Source organism: Salminus brasiliensis, chromosome 8 (assembly GCF_030463535.1).
Source record: "Salminus brasiliensis chromosome 8, fSalBra1.hap2, whole genome shotgun sequence".
Classification (NCBI taxonomy): Eukaryota; Metazoa; Chordata; class Actinopteri; order Characiformes; family Bryconidae; genus Salminus; species Salminus brasiliensis.
In genome coordinates, this window is record NC_132885.1 from 25,871,031 (window position 1) to 25,889,619 (window position 18,589).

Consider the following 18,589-nt stretch of genomic DNA (forward strand, 5'->3'; position numbering starts at 1 on the left):
TCTCTTGGGATTTGAAGGCTTCCTTGAGCCTTTCGTGGGCCCAATCAGATTGGTTTGGTCTAAGTGCTTAAAATATAACTTCAAATCTACCAGGGATCCAACCTGCTTCCTGAGGTAGCTGTGGCCATTTTACAAGCGAGTGCAAAAGCGTTCAGTTCCCAAAATCTTTTAACCACTTTTGGATGGATAGATGTTGGGAAAAGGTCACAGTGTGGAGGACACATTTGGGAGTTTTTAATGCAAGGTATAAATGCATGATAATTAGCTGTTCGGGTATGGACATTAATATTTTAATACCAGGTCTGAATGAGCCCAGAATTCTTGCTTTTTCCAGACATTGTCTGTGGAAATGCTAAAAAATATATATATATATAGAAAAATAAACATTTTGTTAGGGATGCACAAATAATATATAATATATAAAAATAACTGATAAAAACAGGTATTATGGTGGATACTTATACCTATAATCTTACCTGTTTACATTATATAGTGTTTACTTTGTAATATGTGATAAATAAAAACACCAAAAAAGGAATTATATTAATTGAATTAGTGGGAAATAAACAAGTTAAAAAGGAGGAACATGCCTGAAGCCCCTCCTCCCAATCGAATGTCCTATAAATACCTTCTTTACCTTTTTATACCGGTTTTATACCTTATGTATCCATTGCAAGTCCATAAGCAGAAACCACCTGAACTCCCAGACAGAATTCTGTCTTCAGTCTCCTCCTAAATCAACATATGCTGAAGGCATGATCCGTACAAGAACACTGAAGGTTAAAAATGGCAGTAGTGAAACAGTAGTGAATTACAAAAGACATTTGATGATTCTAAAATAGGCAAGAGAAAGCAGCAAGTGTTGTTACAACATGTCTAATGTGCAATGGAGGCTGCCTCTTCGGATGAGCTGCTAGGGCTTACATATTTGAAAATACAAGCAAAGCTGTCTTATTAAGCAGTTCTGTTAATGGCAGTATTTCCCTGAATTGCACTCACACGCGACTATAAGCACTACATATAAGCATGAACCCATTGGCATCATGCCTAACGCCAGGCGTGGGCTAGAGGGGTATAAAAACCCCCAGCACTGAGCTGTGGAGCCGTGGGACTGTGTTTCTCTAGAATGATGAATGATGGTGCTCCATCCAATACGTTTGGCGTGCGTTGGGGATTCTGACCTCACTAAAGCTCTTGTCCCTGAATGCAATCAAATCCTCACAGCAATGCTTTAAAGTCTAGTAGAAAATTTTCTTCCCTGGACAGTAAAGACAGTTACTCCAACATAAGCAGGACAAACTCTTATTTAATACTGTTGATTGAAATAAATAAATAAATAAATGGAGCTGGTGTCCCAATACTTTTGTCGATATAGTGCTATTTACACCTCTGATTTTACATTCAGTACCTCAAATCTTTCTGCTTCGCAACCATGTTTTTGGTAGGCCTTCGTACACTAGCCTGTTTTCCCCGACGGCCTGGAGTACCGTACAAGCGTAACAGACGTGCAGTTATCTGTCTGTTATGACGGAGCGTGGCTGATGTGGACTAAGCTTACAGTAACGCAGCAGACAGGATGTACAGTACCTCAGTCACGGGAGGAGCTGATGAACCATCATTGTGCTATAATGGCCTACTTTTCAGGACTTTCTGTGCCAGGCTATTTAAGGATTCAGTACCAACAGCTTGACAAATTGTCTGCTTCATTTGTAATGGTCCAGCTCCTCTCTTGTTCCCTGCCTATGCAGCACTGCGTGCAGCAGGGAACAGTGTACACTGACCGTGGTAGCCGCTTAAATTCATGTGGACAATTTCTGATCCTATTTTAAGTGAGTGCTTTCGAGGCTTGTAGATGATGTGGGTTAGAGGCTGAAGTACTTACTGTGACGCAGTACTGTTCTTGAAGACGTACTTTGGCCGAAGAAAGCACTTGCATGCAGTGTATTTTCTCTTCTGCATGCATGCTTGCATAGCACTGGGCAAGAGAGGTGTATGTTATCGGCTCTTGAAATTACAATTAATAACCACAGCATTACTTAGCGCGCTGTTTTTAGCTTGCACATACATGCACTCACCCTCACTGTAGTGGTGGGAAGTTTCCTTCATATAAGCTCATTTAAATGGAGAGTAGTGGCTAACACCAGTGCCCCCACACACCTAAGACCGACACCCCCCTCCCCCCTCACTATAACCCCCCACTCACTGATTTCATGTTTCCAAGCAGCAATCTTACTTCTAGACTTGGGTAAGACTAAGTTAATGCTGCTGTATTGAATGGTTCTAGATAGGTCTGCTAATCTCCTCAGCATTGTAAATATAATTTGCATACAATAATGTAAACTATGTCAAATGGATCAGTGAGGTTGAAACTCTCTGTGGTCAGAAGTACACCCCAGGCCATACCGGATTATATATAGAACCGACAAGGCTTTTTTAGAGAACCACTTTTGAAAGGTTCTACATAGGACCTTCTTCAAAAGGCTTTTTACCAGTCCGATAAAGCCTTTAACCAATGGAAAAACCATTTAGGCATCCAAATGGTTCTTTTAGATGTCATGGTTCTAAAGAACACCTTAAAGGCTTTTTAAAGGTTCTAGTAAACTTTTTAACAAATATTTAAGTTATATAGATAGATAAATAGATAGATAGATAGATATTGTGCTTCACCATATCCAGTAGTGGTACATTTATTTACATTTAATCTATATTAGAACTGTATCAGTCAGTACTATGGGTCCAACTGGTCTAATCGTGTGCGCACACACCCTGTACTCAAACCAGGTATCTCCAGTGCTAATCCTGGCTCAGCAACGGCTGTGTACACTGTGTCACATACAAAAAGGCACATACAACAAAATACTGACCTAAATGCAGTACTAAATACTAACCGACATAAAAGAAAGAAACATTAATGTTTGTCTCACTAATAGTGGCGTAGTTTTACTTGCTTTAGTTAAGTTATCAGTTCAGGATCAGGATCGTTTTTCCATCATATCTGATGGATATGAAAGAATAAATGATAGTATTGGCTTGAAAAGTATGGACAAGGCATAAACCATATTGAGAAAATATGACTAGACTGATTTTGAAGTCTGTATCTTTGCCACGCTCTGCTTCATATATGGATTATACTGAGAACTGTTCAATGGAAAAGGGTACAGGTACAGAAGGTTTTCAGATGTTGATATTAGGGATATTAGAGATATGGCAAAAAAAAACTCATGTACAATACAATATACAATATGACAACCTTAACATAGTATAATGTTATTTTACAAAGTTTATAAGTGTCAGTATTTATTTGTAGCACCAGAAGCAACAGTATTTAGGTACACAGCATATTGTCTGTGCTGATTCACTGTAGGTTCTGATTGACTGTAATAATAAATCAATTGAACAGTGTAATATGTACCTAACCATGTAGCTAAGTGTGCTAAGTGCTAAGTGTGTATATGATAGTTGCACTCTGCTTTGTATTGTACTGACTCAGCACTGGATTATGTTGTTTGAGATGTTGAAAGAAAGTTGCCATCCTGCTTCTTTACTTGCAAGGTTTCTCTGGCATATTTTTTTTTAAATATTTTAAGCACTTTGTTGAGCATCATCCCTCCAGAAACCAAACAATTTCCACACAAACAACCCATGCATGTTCTTTTTTTTTTTTTTTTTTGAATGAAATCACACAGATGGTAAAGATATTGCAAATTAGATGCTTCTAATATGGTAATTTTTTAACTACCATCTTGTATAAAGTAGTTTTGACCATATTAATATTTGTATGATATTAACTAGGGCTGGGCAGTATATGAGTATCAGCCCTGTATCAGTATCAGTGTTAATTATTGTATCAGCCCTGAAATTCAGTATGGGGGCATTCTTTCTCGGCAGGGTTTCGCTGTGCTTTCACTCCCGCATTGTAAATCAGCAGGAAAGGATCCGGGGGAGTGATATTCCGTAAGCATGTCCTACTGCTCTCAGGCTAAACGCCTCCTTTGTTCCCCGGTCCTGAGCTCTTGCTGGAGCTAAAGTTGATGTGACATTTTTGTCCATTTGAGGTTTTTTCCCACTTTTTGTGTTGTTGAGAGATAGAGAGGGGAGGAGGGGAAAAAAGGCCTTTTACCATCACATGCCCTCTATTGAGGTCTTTCATAAATAATTCAGCCCTGTACGTTGAAAGTGATGACAGCAAAACTGTCTGCAGTCTCCGTCAGAAGATCAAAGAGGTGTTTCTGTGGGAGCAGGAATTACATTTCAGGACTTTTCTTCTGGGCTGAGGAGCTTGCGCTTGTTGCCCGCGCCTCATCTGTGTGGAATGTCTTCTTACTCCCGTGACCAAAATCTGATAAAGCGCTGCTTTAAGAACACAATCCAGCCCCTTAAAGGAAGAAAGTGCAATCCCAGCTCTGTGCTTCTTAAGATACTCATTCATTTGAAGACCTCGAACAGTGAAACAGTAGGAAAACACTTGATACCCGTCAATGACTGAAAATAGAAACCCTGGTCAACAATCGACCACAAATGCGTTCTTTGGTAGCAGCTGTTGGCAGTTTTCTACCAACAAATATTGGGGCTAGTCAGCATGATTTCATGCCAAAATAGATACATACAGTTTACACTCACCTGCCACTTGATTAGGAACACTCTACGAATACTGACTCATTGGCTCCAAAAACAGCCTCAATTCTTTGACGAATTCCACAAGATGTTGGAAACATTTCTTTGAGATCTTTGTGGTCCATGCTGACGTTACGTCACACAGTTCCTGATGAATTTTCTGGAACATTCATGCCGCAGATGTGCGATTCTTCCACATCCCAAAGGTGTTCTATTTCATTCAAATCTGGAGACTGGGAAGGCCACTGATGTTCTTGAAACCAGTGAGAGATGACCTTTGCTTTGTGATATGGTGCATCATCATGTTGGGAATAGCCGTTAGAAGATAAATGGTAAATTGTGGCTATGAAGGGATACACATGGACACATGGTCAGCAGCAGTACTCAGATAGTGTGGCATTCAAGCAGTGACTGACTAGCATCAACAGGCCCAAAGTGGGCCCACACCCCAATGCCATTACACCACCTCCACCAACCTGGACTGAGACCTGAGACACAAGGTTGGTGTGGTGGTGTTCTAGTTATCAGCAGTCCAATGTTGGTAAGCCTGTATCCACGCATGCATATTGTTGATGTCCGTCTGCCTCATAATTCCATGTGCTGTGGATTCTGAGAGGCTTTTCTGTTACTTTTACTGTTACTGTAGCCTTTCTACCAGCTCCACCTGGTATTGCCTTTCTCTGTTGACCTCTCTTATATCAACAAGGCATTTCTGCCTGCAGAACAGTCACTCACTGGATGTTTTTTTTTTGTTATTACGAAAAAAAAGTGAGTGAAGTCTGAAGACTTCTGTGCTGAAAATCAGTTCCAGCACTTAGATTTAAGTAAACCATTCAAGAAATGCGCTTTCGTTGAGATCTCTCTTGCAAATCTTGCAATTTCCTGGCAAAAGATGTATCCACTTTATGGCTTTTAACAAGCATACAAAAAAATATAACATGAATGAAAGTATTTTTACAATTAAGGAGTAATCTGCTACCGTACAGCTTGTCCAACCTTGCAACAGCCGCTACGAAGGGCATTACCAGGGCAATTATGAGCTGCATTTTAATGGAATTTTACCATCAGTTTTCTTAGTAGCGTTTAGTAGCACTGACTCAAAGCCTAAGCCCACAACCCAGAGTTAAGCACTGGTCTGGTGCAGTCTGTATTTCTCTTGTCTTTTGTTTTGTGGGGAATGGCGATGTGTTATAAGGCTTTTAGTGTGCTGTGAATGGCCTGAGGCTAAGTGATATCATGAAGAGCTCACTTGCAGGGCTGCTGCCCTTGCTCCGAGTTTATGGCTCCCCTTGTTTTAGTGAGCGAAGTGAAGAATTTCCGTTTCAATTTCATGCCTGTCAGGAATAAAACATGACAAAATGCAATGAAACACAGCTCATCTGCCCGGTCTTTAAATGGGCAAAACTGATGCACATGATGGAGTACAATGGAATGTGAATAAGTGAGCCTTCGGAAGGCCTTGTGTGTCTTCCTCTCGTCTGTGTAAATGAGAGTCTGTTTAGTCACTGGTAAAAGTACTGCAAGTCAGACCTTGGCTTGAAGAAGGCCTCTTTCAGTCAACCTATGAAGTGCAATTTAATGAAAGTGATACAGAAAAAGACTAAAAGTAATAGCATTCTTCTTGGTCCTGTATAAAGCCATAAAGCCTTTACTGAAGAACCCTTGAACATTTTTTTAATGTTCTATTATAATATTTTAATCAATTATTTAATTTGATAATATATTATAATGTATTATTATTAACCTGTATGTATTATAGGTACATATACATTTAGAACAGTCCTGTATATATTAAACAGTCAGTGTTGCTGCCCAGTTAAGTGTGTATATGCAGAATGTGTTCAAAATCTGGCTGAGCTTTTACTTTTGATAAGCAGAGACATCACACACACTGCTGGTGAATGAGTTACACCAGGATACACTCTTTAAAAATAGAAGAACCACATTAGGTTCTTGTATCCTTGGTTGTAGTTGACATAAGAGGACAGTTAGCACCATAAATCCAGAGTTCCATGCAGTTCCAGGTCCTGGCCTTAGGCATGGTGCCAATAGGTTCATGTTTATCTGTTCCAGAGAGTCCTATTAGCAGTACGTATCCACAGGGACTAGGCAAACTCTGTATGTGCATTTGCACATGTGTGTCAGCAATGGGTGCAAGTTGTGTGTGTATATAGTCCCATAAACATGTATTCCTGCTTCTTGTCCTGATACCACAATAAAGAAGGTGTATGTGGGGGCATTGGCTGGTGGTAATGAGCGAGATATACTTGAAAATCAGCTTGGAGGGGCACCCCCCACCCCCTCCACCCTCCACCCATCAGCCCGAGCATGTTCTGCCATTAATCATTGCGTGATCTTGGTCACTCATTTGGAGTAATAAAAGTTTCCATCATGGACGTACAACAGGTCTGAATCATTCTGTCACACCACCTTCCAGCTAAGTCTTGTATTAAATCAAGCAAGCAGAACATTTCCTAAGGCAGCCATTGCCTTTTAATTTCCTGAAGAACCTTAAAATATCATTCATTACAAGAACTACACATATTTGGCTTTTAAAAGTCTCATAAATCAATAGTGGTCTGACTGCAATAATTAGAACAAGTTAACATGTAATTTCCAGGCCGAAAGCTGCATGCTCGGATTTTAGCATATGCAAACGAGGCAATTCAAATAGTGCAGGGATATTAATACCGAGGAGCAGGTAACGAGGTACAGGCTATGAATTATGCATCAAAAAGTGGTTGATCTTCAATAAAGGAAATGAATTCACCATGTAATCTAATTAGTTATGGAAGTCTATTATGTCGAGCTGCAGAAAGCAACTGTCCTTGAAAAGAAATTTATTTACAGTACATGTTAGCTCTTTGGAATGGAATTGCATTGTGGAGTGGTCTGAATGTTAACACTAACCTCGCTCCCCCCCCCCATCCTTTCTCTCCCCCTTCTCTTCATCTTGCCTTGTCCCTTTTCCACCTCCTTTATTTCCCCCCCTCCCTCTTTCCACCTCTCTCTCTCTCTCTTTCTCTCTCTCTCTGTACATCCCCTCTGACCACAACCACCCTCCACCCCCACTTCACTTTTGTTTTAGCTCAAGACCTGGGAGGCCTCCGAAGAGGACGCAGAGTGTTACATCGCCAGAGAACCCACACATCATGCCCCACTCCGTGCCGGGCCTTATGTCACCAGGAATAATTCCCCCTACAGGTAACGTCCTCAGCCCCCCCCCCCTCCTCCTCCATGCCCACTCCTCTCCCAGCATCCCCACTGCCCATCCGCTAAATGGCACACAGCTAAAACTGACAGCAGCACCCAAACTACCAGTCACAGCAGTTGACCGTCCACACCACCACCCCCATTCCCACTCACCCCCCCTGCCCCCTAGCCGACTGAATAAATTGGACTGAAGAGTTCTCTTCTCCCAGATTATTTCACCGGATGCTGCATTCCGCCTTGAGTGGATTTTAATTAGCCCGATTAAATCCACTCGGCTGCTGTATGTACATAGGCGGTTGTGATGTTAAAGTAAGCTTATCGCCACAAGAATCAACAACAACCGTTTGTGCCTTTAGTTCCCCTCCAGCAGGTCTTATTACAGCAAACGCTTTTGTTCTATTTGTGGCTGGTTTTTTATTGTGGCAGCTTTGATGTTGTGTGCAAAAAAAGTGGCCCGATTTGCATATCGGCTTCTCGTTTTCATTTTATTTATTTTTTTCCCCTGCCGTCTTTAATAAATCTCAGCCATTAGGCTTCATTTGACTCTTCGCTCACAAGCTAAACACACTCCACGTGCAATTACTGAAAATATCGTCTAGATACGTTGTTTTTTTGTTTTTTTTTTACGCCGAGAACGATCATCCTCTCGTCTCTACTTTCCAAACAAGGCAACTTTTCTTTGTAAACGATAAGAGCTCTTGTTGGAATTCTGGAGCAGCAATAGAATAGGCAGTCTTCAACAATGCCAGCAATACATTCTCAAGGCTTTCAGCTTGGGGCTAGCTTCGCCCCCTCCTCCGTCCAAGCGGGGTCAGCCTATCAGTGTCTCATTTGGAAAAGGAAACTCGGAGGGCACGGCGCACAGGATGAGGGGCTCGCGATCCGCTCTTATTTAGCACAACACAACCGCAAACGGAGGGAAAAAAAGAGCCACCCCTTTGATAGCCATCCCTGCTGCCTTTAAACCTTGATAGAAGCTCTGATCTTGACATTTCGCTCCACACTTTTGAAGAAAAGCCACATTTTACTCCACTGAGGTTCAGAATGGCGTTGCGTTCTCAGATCGGTTACTGAGTAACTTTGCTTGTACTCTTTGATGTACTCTGCAGCTTTGGGACCGGACTGTGCAGGTCCTAAATGTGGCTAATTTGCTTGGCTGGCTACGTCACATGCGCTGCAGCATGTGTCATTACACCGTTAATTCATTTTTTATGAACTGTCAGAAGCAGTTATAACATGTGTCGCGTCATTGATCGGTGGCGTTTAGCGAGTTCCGCAAGCAAGTGCCAAATGTTTGCTGTTTCAGCGAACTCTGGGAAAAATGCGCCATGGAGATTCCCTTGAAAAGAAGCAGCCCATGCCCACCTTTTCAGTATTGAACATGCAACTCCATTTATCCTAATGTAACACCCTCCCCTCCCAAAAAAAAGCACATTACATGCCCATTAATTGCGAAGCACTGAATAAAAACCAGTAGAATTTCTTCCCACTTCATCTGATCTTTCTATTGACTGAGCGTCATTTCTTCGTGAAATGACTATGCAAGTGCAACCCACATGCCTACACCTTAACGCCACTGTCTCTTAACATATGTGTCTTGCCCTAGTAAAAGGTGTCCCTTTGGCTTGGGTAAGGACATCTTAATTCGTTTAGCTTTGCCTTTCTTATTAAAACAATCGCGAGGCGCTTGGCCTGTGGGGCAGCGGATGTACTGCTCAGAGACTCCGTTCCCAGAGGCGCTTCACTGGCGGATGCATTACGGGCCCCTCCAAATCCTATTATTTGCTCAGGATGGACGCTCCTCACTCATGACATCTTCTGTGGCTGCAACTTAAGCTGCCGACTCCAAATGTAATTCGCGAACGGGTGTGCCATAGATGCGGCTGTCAGACCTCTAATGCACAAGCGCTCCAGGAAATGAGCTCAGAACAAGCCTCACTACAAAACAATTCTCTGAAACAGTCAGCTTACCCAGGCCGACTTGCGGTTGACCGTGATTTAAAAGAAGGGTCATCGATTGTATCTCAGCTGGCTGTTTACATACAGTTAAGTGCTCCAAAGCCTTGCCAGAGCCTTCCAAAATATACAGTAGGTGAGTGGGGAACAACACCTTGCTTAAACATTGCTTCCAGCGCCCGCAGTCTATGCACATTACAGATGTTTGGCAGGGTTAACTCTAATAGACTCTTATAGAAGGGCTGGTTGTAGTGGTCACTTATAAAAATCTGGTACATTGGTGCAGGTCTGTGTATTTCAATGTACACCCAAAATATCTGCATTAACATAAAATAAAAATGAACAAAAATAAATTAAAAATAAAGGTGCCATGAAAAGAGATGTGATTGTAATTGGATCAACTACTGAGCTACTAGGGCTGGGCAATAGGGTAAAAGACATTTTCACAATACACAATATTTATCAATGCATGTAATCACTGACTATACTAAGCACCAATACATCAGTAACTCCAGACTCTTAAAACCTACTATTCAGATACTCTCCCATTTTCAATACAGTGATTTTTATTCACAACATCTGCTGCACTACTACACTGTTGGTAATGAAACTTGCAGTTGATCAGTGTTCTTAAAGCGTCAACAATATCCTCCATATACTTAGAAAGCATACTGTGTACCATTGTATTGCCCAGTCCTATGAACTACTATGGGAATATATATATATATATATATATATATATATATATATATATATATATATATATATATATATATATATATATATTTATTTATTTTTTTTTTTACCCCATCTTAGTTTGTGCCCAGCTCTCCCCTATTATGCAACACGCATGGAAGCCACCTGATTTTGCATCTAGAAACACTAAAAATATTAGAATTAATACAAACATGCCATCAGCAGCAGTCTGAGAGAGCACAATTGGCTGTGCTCTCTCCAGGTTGGTTGATGGCACTCTCCCCCCTCATCACTGTAAATAGAATAGAATATATATGCTTTAGTCTTTTTCAGTATCAAGAAAGAAATTGATGTCTTTTGAGCTAGTTAAAATCAAACCCTTGGTTGACACTTGATGCGATTAAGCATTCATTAAGCAGTCGAACAAAGTATTAAATACCCAAGGCGGCTAAAGCTTTTGCACAGTACTGTATGTTCTAGACTTGTGAGCTGCCTCGTCAAAGAATAGCTAAATGGAACGCCTAAACTAGTTGTTTGTTTCAGAAATGCACAATAACAACCTTTCCGGTAGATGGGCAAGGTCAATCTTCATGCCCTTCAACTCCCTTAGCTCTCTCTCAAGTGTTGGAAAGCCACACAGTGTTCACTCTGTTTTAAAGCTGAGATCCAGATTGGTCTGTTTCTGGAACTTGGCTGGACTTTTTGGCTGTATGGCTAGAAGTAATGGATCCCTGCTATTTGCTCTGGGCTCTATGACTGACAGCCAAGTAAATGCACCTCCTTGTCCTTATAGGTTGAATGCTGGTGGTCCACATCGCTTGTTTCTTCGGTGGGATCAGATTTGTTTTTCCTCCGAGCGTACATGTTATTGACAGCTGCCACAATATGAGGAGAACTTCACCAGTTGCCCCCCCCCCCCCCACCCAAAAAAAAAAGAAAAGCGTACTGACTTCAAAATCGATGATCCCACCTTTCACACCTAAAGCTTTCACTGGATGATTGCAGGAGCACGGGTGAATACGCAGACTGAAAGTGTATCGCCGCCGTTCGTTTGTCAGCAGGCGCTCGTGATGAACTGGACGGCGGCCCACAGTGTAAGAGTCCACACCAAATGGGGTTAATGAAATGTTGAGCCCTCTCAGACCTTTACATATCCCCTCTTTCCAGATGCAAGATTAGTCTGTCATAAACACATCAGTCAACTCCAATGGCGCTTTCTCTCTCTCTCTCGTTCTCTGTTTCTGTCTGTCCTCTCCGTCCCCTCTGTGTCAGAAGCTTTGTGCCACGTGTAATTGATGGTAAAATCGGTTTCGATGCAAATGGACTAGCTCAAGTGTGCTCGCTTCACTTTCCTCCGGTCCCTCTCAGTCCACCCAACCTTGTCACAACCCTTGTTCAACGGTATACCATTACCTCCAACCCCCTACTCCACCACCCCCCTACTATGAACACGCACAGTGAAATAGTGTTTCAGTCTTCCGCCTCAGCGTTTGATAAATACAGTGCGATTTGGTTTCCGTCTTTTTCTTTTCTTTTTTTTTTTTTGAAGGCTAAAAAAAGGCAGTAGATAAGCTTATCGCCCGTGCCACTAAGTCAGTCTTTGTGTACTGATGTGAAGTTAATCTGATCTTAATTTAATTACACTATTAGTGGAAGGGGGCACATACTTTCGGTATTTGTTAGGAGAATGTTCTGACATTGCACAGGTATGGGGCAGCTCGCATGTTAATTAATAATGAACATTCTGACAATATGCAGAGGCATGACAGCGTTAAGCCAGTCTGCTGCTGGTTCCTTTGCATATTAATAGATCCTTCATTATTATTTAATATGACAGCTGCTTCGAGGGCTACGCTCAGACCCCCGTCTCCATTATTTGCTGTTTTGGTGCATGGTGTGACAGTACCATGCAATTCTTTATTTGTGGACGGCAAAAAAAACAAACAAAAAAAAAACACCCCACCCCACCCGACCCCCCTTGCTGGCATGCCTGTCTTCAGCCTGCCCGACATACAGCACACCTCGGCTGTTTGTTTATGGCCGAGGAGATCCCCCGTCTGCAGGAAAACAGACATGAGAGTCACTATTTAAAGGTGACTTTCAAAAGTCTAAACAGTGCAATCTCTGCCATTGTTGCTGTGCATGCTAATGAGTGCTAATGAGGAAGGAGTGGGACGCGCCCGTGCCACGTTCAGACGTGCCGGGGCGCGGAGAGTGGACTTGGTGCCGAACAAAAATGGCTGTGGTGAGGGAGAGATGCATTGTTAGCATTGTAGCGCATAATCCAATTAAACTACACCAAAAAGAAATCCCAAAAAACAAAGATGGCGTGCCTACAAAAAGGCAGACAATGGCAGACGGTCTCAGAACAAAGTGCAGAGCTTCACACATTGAACAAAATGGTCAATGTTTTTGTAAAATCAGGCTAAGCTAATGGCTTTAGAGATTACAGGTCAGTAACGTTAATGTAGCATTTGCAATTCCAAAGACAAATGACCATAGACCACAACTACAACTCTAAGGCATTTGGCTGATTGCATTTGAATCATGTCACATAGTAAGCCAAATGTAGCATTAGGAGTCTTGCCCAAGGACTCTGCTTCTGAATTAGGAAGCGTCTAAAAATGGCCAGAATTTTTTTTTGCTTTGATTATTATTAGTAGTAGTAATAGTAATTTCCTTATGCTTCAGAACATCGTGCTCTGAGATATAATGAAAAAGATACTACTACTACTACTAATAATAATAATAATAAGAAGAAGAAGAAGAAGAATATTAACAGTGTATATTCCCCAGTCATTTTAGACGGTCCCTAACGCATGCATAATATAGTGTGCTTTGGAGCTTCTTCACTATCATACATATAAAGCAAAGCAAAAGGGTATAACTTCATTTTACCCATTTAGCATGGTTACTTTCCACATGCTTATTGGAATAAGAGGATTCTGCACAGACCTAAGGAAAAAAGGAAACAGTTAGGGCTTCCCAGGATTACACTAAGCCTTTCTAAATGGAAGCTTCCTACTTTTTAAACTGTACAAAAACCGCATCCAGTTAGGGAGCGTCTTAACAAGTAGAATTCGACAACCATGTCGAGTACATTTGACTCTTGGCTTTTAACGGTACAGACTTGAGAATTCCTGCAACTGCCTTGCATGCTTGAAGCCTATACTGTTAACTCTGGCTAATTAAGCAGAAAATTATGGTAATCTGTTTATCGATATGATTCATACCTGGAGGAGATTTCATCTTATGATGTTTTAGTGAGGTGATAAATGAGGTGAGAAAGCCTCACTCGCTCAGGAAGTGTGTTCTCGAAGAAGGTGACTGTTAAAGGAGAACCAAATCCCTGTTAACTCCAGCTGAATGGTCAAATTTATCACCTAAAATATCCCAAAGCTGATTTCAGTTTACTGCACAACACCCCCCCCCCCTCCACAACAACCCCACCCAATCTTTTTTTTGCATATCATTTAGAAAACAGTTGACTCCGACCGATTATACGTAAATGAAAGCTGACCTTCAGTTGGACTGGAGGCCACATTCATTATGTGCAGAGGTAGATCTCTCTCTCTCTTGCTCATGCAGAGCTAGGGGGCATGCATATGCAACAGCGGCAGGCGCTAGCAAACGAGAGTGGCTACTACGACACCGTGTATACTGTACGTCAATATGGTCTTGATGTATTCTAAAAAGCAAACAAGGCCGGGAAATGAGATGCACCTTCAGCCCACGCCGCACGCACTGCCCGCCACCATCTGCCTATCAGCTGCTGGGATGCAGGGTGGCGTACTAATGCCACATGTTTGATTTCTCCCACCACCAACCCTAACCCCCCCTCCCCTTGCCTCACATTCTCAGCCTGCAGACGAAAGAGCACTAATGGCTCCACTCAAGTCTTGTCAGTGAGACGTGACAGCTAAGTGATGATGGATTTACCAATCGGCCACATCCGCGTGGCCTGCAGTGTCCAAAAGGACCGAAGCACAGCTATTCAATTTGGGCACAGTGCACTTGTTTTAGGCTAAATTACAGTTTGGAGGGGTTTAACTTTTTTAAGCTTCAGAGTGCACTGACACATGGATTGCTTTCTTCAGTATAAAACACTAGAATGTTTCCTAAATAGTCTCTTGCTGCTGTACCTTCACATTTAATGGAGGTTAATGTGAAAATATTGAAGCATTCCTATTGGTCCATGTGTCCAGAACGAATCACACATTATTCAGAGCAGCTACAGGATTCAAATAATGAGGAAAACTAAAAAATGGCCAAAAATTGAGAGACATGTTTGATTGGACAGCAGCAATATATACATAAAGATCTAAAAAGTAGTGCTGGGCTGAATATGACCTCAAATCAGTATCATGATTAATGGAACATTATACCTCAATTAGGCTCCATGTTGCTGGCATGTTGTAGACTTGATGGGGAGAAGACACGCAGAACTATATTTTTAGGGGTACAGTATAAAAAAAACAGCGGAGAAAGTACCAGTAACAGAATTACTTATATAAATATTTATATAAAGTATTGGGTGCTTCAAGCAGACTTAGGCACTGCCACTTTAACGCAAGGATCGCTGGTTCAAGTCCCAGGTCATTCTGCCTTCCATCAGCAGCCGGAGCTCAAGACTGCACAATTGGCCTTGCTCTCTCCAGGTGGGTAGCTAGATAACTCGGTCTCTTCACATCACTTCAGTGCCCAGAGCGGGCGTCTGCTAGCCGATGTATCAGAGATGGGTCGGTTTTCATTGGGGAAGACTACTAACAGGTAATTTAGCAATTTATTATCTGAATAATCGATTACATATTTTAATATCTAAAATTAACAGATTGTTCTACTATCAAAAAGGTCATTTGTTGCAGCCCTAGTTAGAACATTTCATTTACATTTTGCATGTGTTTTTGTTTGTTTATTGGCTAATCATCTAACTTTGCAGTCAGGAGGTCATGGGTTCGTATTCCAATGAAGCTGTGAGCGAAAAAGTCAGTTCTTTTCGGTATGAACTGTTTGCTGATACTGATAAAATCACAGATCCTTAATGCCAACAGATCGCTCGGGCTCTGTGACCTACTCAGAGTCAGAATTATTGTCTGTGCTGATCAACCATACAGTATAAATGTGCATATATGACTGTTATTAATTCAGTTGACAACAAGTGCTATCTTGAAGTGCGTTCTATTTCAGCCCACTAAACAGAGCTCTGTGAGGTGTCTCTCCTCCGGCATCCCACACAGGGAATTTTAGCCCTGCTGCTTTTTTTCCCCCTCTTCTTCTTCATATATGGGGCCATTGTACTAAAAGCACATTCAGTACTTTATGTATGAAAGGAGACAGATCACAGCATTCAGTGAGCACAGCAAGTGGAAGCTCAGCTTTGATTCATCCATTCATATCATTTCATTAATCTCAATTTATGAATTCAAGGCTTCTTTCAAGGCTCTCTCTTTCAGTCTCCGCTGTTCGTTCAGGTGTATCCAAAATGACAAAATGACGACGAGTCAGTCCGTTCTTCTACACCACCCCCCCCCCCCCCCCCCCTTCTTCCTCTCTGCCACAGTGCTCCTTTTAACTACATTAAACACAATAGAGCCAACTTATTACTGCAACTGGAGCCGGATGAATTAAAAGCACAGTGTCCCCTCTCTCCTTCAATCAGAGTAACAATAGCAGTGGAATCAGATCGGAGCGTTTGACATGTATATCACAGGATGCTGGCGTTGTGTGTGTGTGTGTGTGAGCGCGCGTGAGAGAGTCATGAGGGTTTGTTTAGCGTCTGAGGCTTCCCACTGATGCTTGCTGTTTGTTTTCACTTTGTCATACATCCCCAACCCGTTTATTTACAAACAGAAACCATGGCAACATGTCAGTTCTGATATGTTATCCCGGCTCCATCTGTCACCATCAAAGCGCTGCGGCGTCAGCTCAGTATTTGGGGAGACAGTGGAGAGAGCAAGAGAGAGAAATAAGAGAAGACGTCGATGACAGTCAGACTTCCAGCTGAAAAACATCCCGTCGGTGTGACGGGCCAGCTGTGTAATAGGAAAACAGCGAAGCTACCATCGCTTATGTGGATGCTAATGTTCCGCTCCAGTTACGACACGGCCAGGGTTTGCTCGACTGACTTGCTTGCGATACTTCCAGCGCAGACGGTGTTCTGGAGTCATCGTCTCTGCTTTGTCTGTCTGTGTTATTGATGATGGTTAGATGCTGCTTAACTGTGACTGAGAGGGGTGTCTGCCATGCATTGTCAAACATGCTGGCTGAAAACTGTCATGAGCATGCAGTCGGATTTCCTTCACACAGGTGTGACTGGAGAAACCGGCCTGTTCCAGCGTGTCACTTATATTCTTAACTCATCAGCTATTCAGAAGCTTGTGATGACAAGCATAATGTTCCATCAGGCTCCGAGAATTCCCGCTGACCAGCGTCGTCTGCTCAATCGGTGTTTCTCAACTACGCTGGCCCATGAAGTTCCAGATATATATGGGGCGACTTGCATGCAACTTAATCATGTTGCAGAGGGAGTCGAGTGTTGGGAGTCTTGCCCAAGGACTGTTATTGGTATAGAGAGGTGTACCCAGCGCCTAGTCATTAGCTATGCTACACCAACCATATTTTCTGCCCCAGCACACTTGATCCAATCGCTTATGGAGCTCATGGTGTGTTTGGGTAGAGAATTCACTGAGTGCAGATTTATAGGCATTGTGTCAAAGGAGTATCAGTGTGAATAGACAGTAAATGTACAGTGAATCGTATCTTCAGTTGTATAAATACGTGCTTAAATAACATTTTCATGCAAAAACACAGCAAACACAGCAAAATGTATGATAAAAACATAGTATATACAAATGTCCACTGGACAGTTTCACACAAAATCTAGACGAACACACAAATCCAGCAATTACAGATGAGAGGCAGATGACGGACACACAAATCCAGCAGTTAGACACATCAAGAGGCAGCGAAAGGCAGAGACGAGTATCTCGATCCATCTTCATAGCCTTAAAACTCTGGATCTGAGTCCCATACGATCTGGACGCAAGACGGAATGGAAAGAACAAGCTCAGATTACAGATTCAGGAAGTAATGCAGGCAATAATACAGTGTTTTCATGTTGTATTATTGCAAATATATTCATAGAAACAATGAATTTGAGGTGGGTAATAAGATAATTGTTAATCTATGCCCCTTTAGGTTTCTCTTTGGTCATTTCCAGTATCCACGCACTAGCTAAGCCTCCTCTAGCTCACTAGCTAAGACCCCCTGACATGCATGCTCTCCTTGGGATTGATCTCTAACTGCCAGTTCTGTAATGTCAGCTGACCTGCATTGATTAATATCATCAAGTGACGAGGTTGAACTTCAGGTAGACTTCATTTGCTGTGGCATAACCGGGTATCAAACCTGCGGTCTGTCCATGATAGGGTCAACCCTATCGCTACACACCTGTTGGCAGTATCGTACCGGCCGCACCCACATCATCCCTCTCTCACTTCTGTTTCCTTCCCTCTGCCCCTGCAGGCCTCACAGCTGCAGCCGCCGCCGCGGCAGCCGCCACCAACGCCGCCATCGCCGAGGCCATGAAGGTAAAGAAGATCAAGCTGGAGGTGATGAGCAGCTACCACGGTAACAACACTCAGCACGGCGTGGACTCTGAGAACGGAGACCTGAGCTCCAGCGTGGGTGAGTCACGCTCTGTTACACACATCGACCGGCCAGCCGCAGCACTGCACACACACCGCACCTCAGAGGGGTGCTTTCCCAGTCGTGGGCTAGATTACTGCTAATCCTTATTGTGATTTTAGTCTAGGACTAGGCTAAACCAGTGTCTGGGAAACTGGTCCTCATTGGCCTTGATGGGCTACTAAAAATCCACTGTGGAATTTAACATCGCTACAGTGCCACCAGATTTGCTTTACTGGTTTGGATGGCATGTGCACAAACTAGTAACCATTTCATGCTGTAACACAACATGTATAATTTAATAGACATGCATAATCAACTGTGCAAATGAGAAATAAGTGACAAAAATGGAAAATGGATTCATTCTTTTTATTGTTCTATTGCATTTCATAACTTGGAGGTGGATAGGGATGGCAGGGACGGC

The 18,589-nt window shown here is 42.4% G+C and overlaps 1 protein-coding gene across 5 annotated transcripts in view; it reads left to right on the forward strand.

Annotated features, from left to right (window-relative positions):
• Window positions 1-18,589, forward strand: part of dachd (dachshund d) — a 138,602-nt gene that overhangs the window by 57,601 nt on the left and 62,412 nt on the right. For all 5 annotated transcript variants that reach the window (XM_072686287.1, XM_072686288.1, XM_072686285.1 and 2 more), the window contains exons 2-3: window positions 7,703-7,818; window positions 18,004-18,165. In XM_072686287.1, coding sequence (XP_072542388.1) covers window positions 7,703-7,818; window positions 18,004-18,165 — 278 coding nt within the window. The remainder of the gene's footprint in view (window positions 1-7,702; window positions 7,819-18,003; window positions 18,166-18,589) is intronic.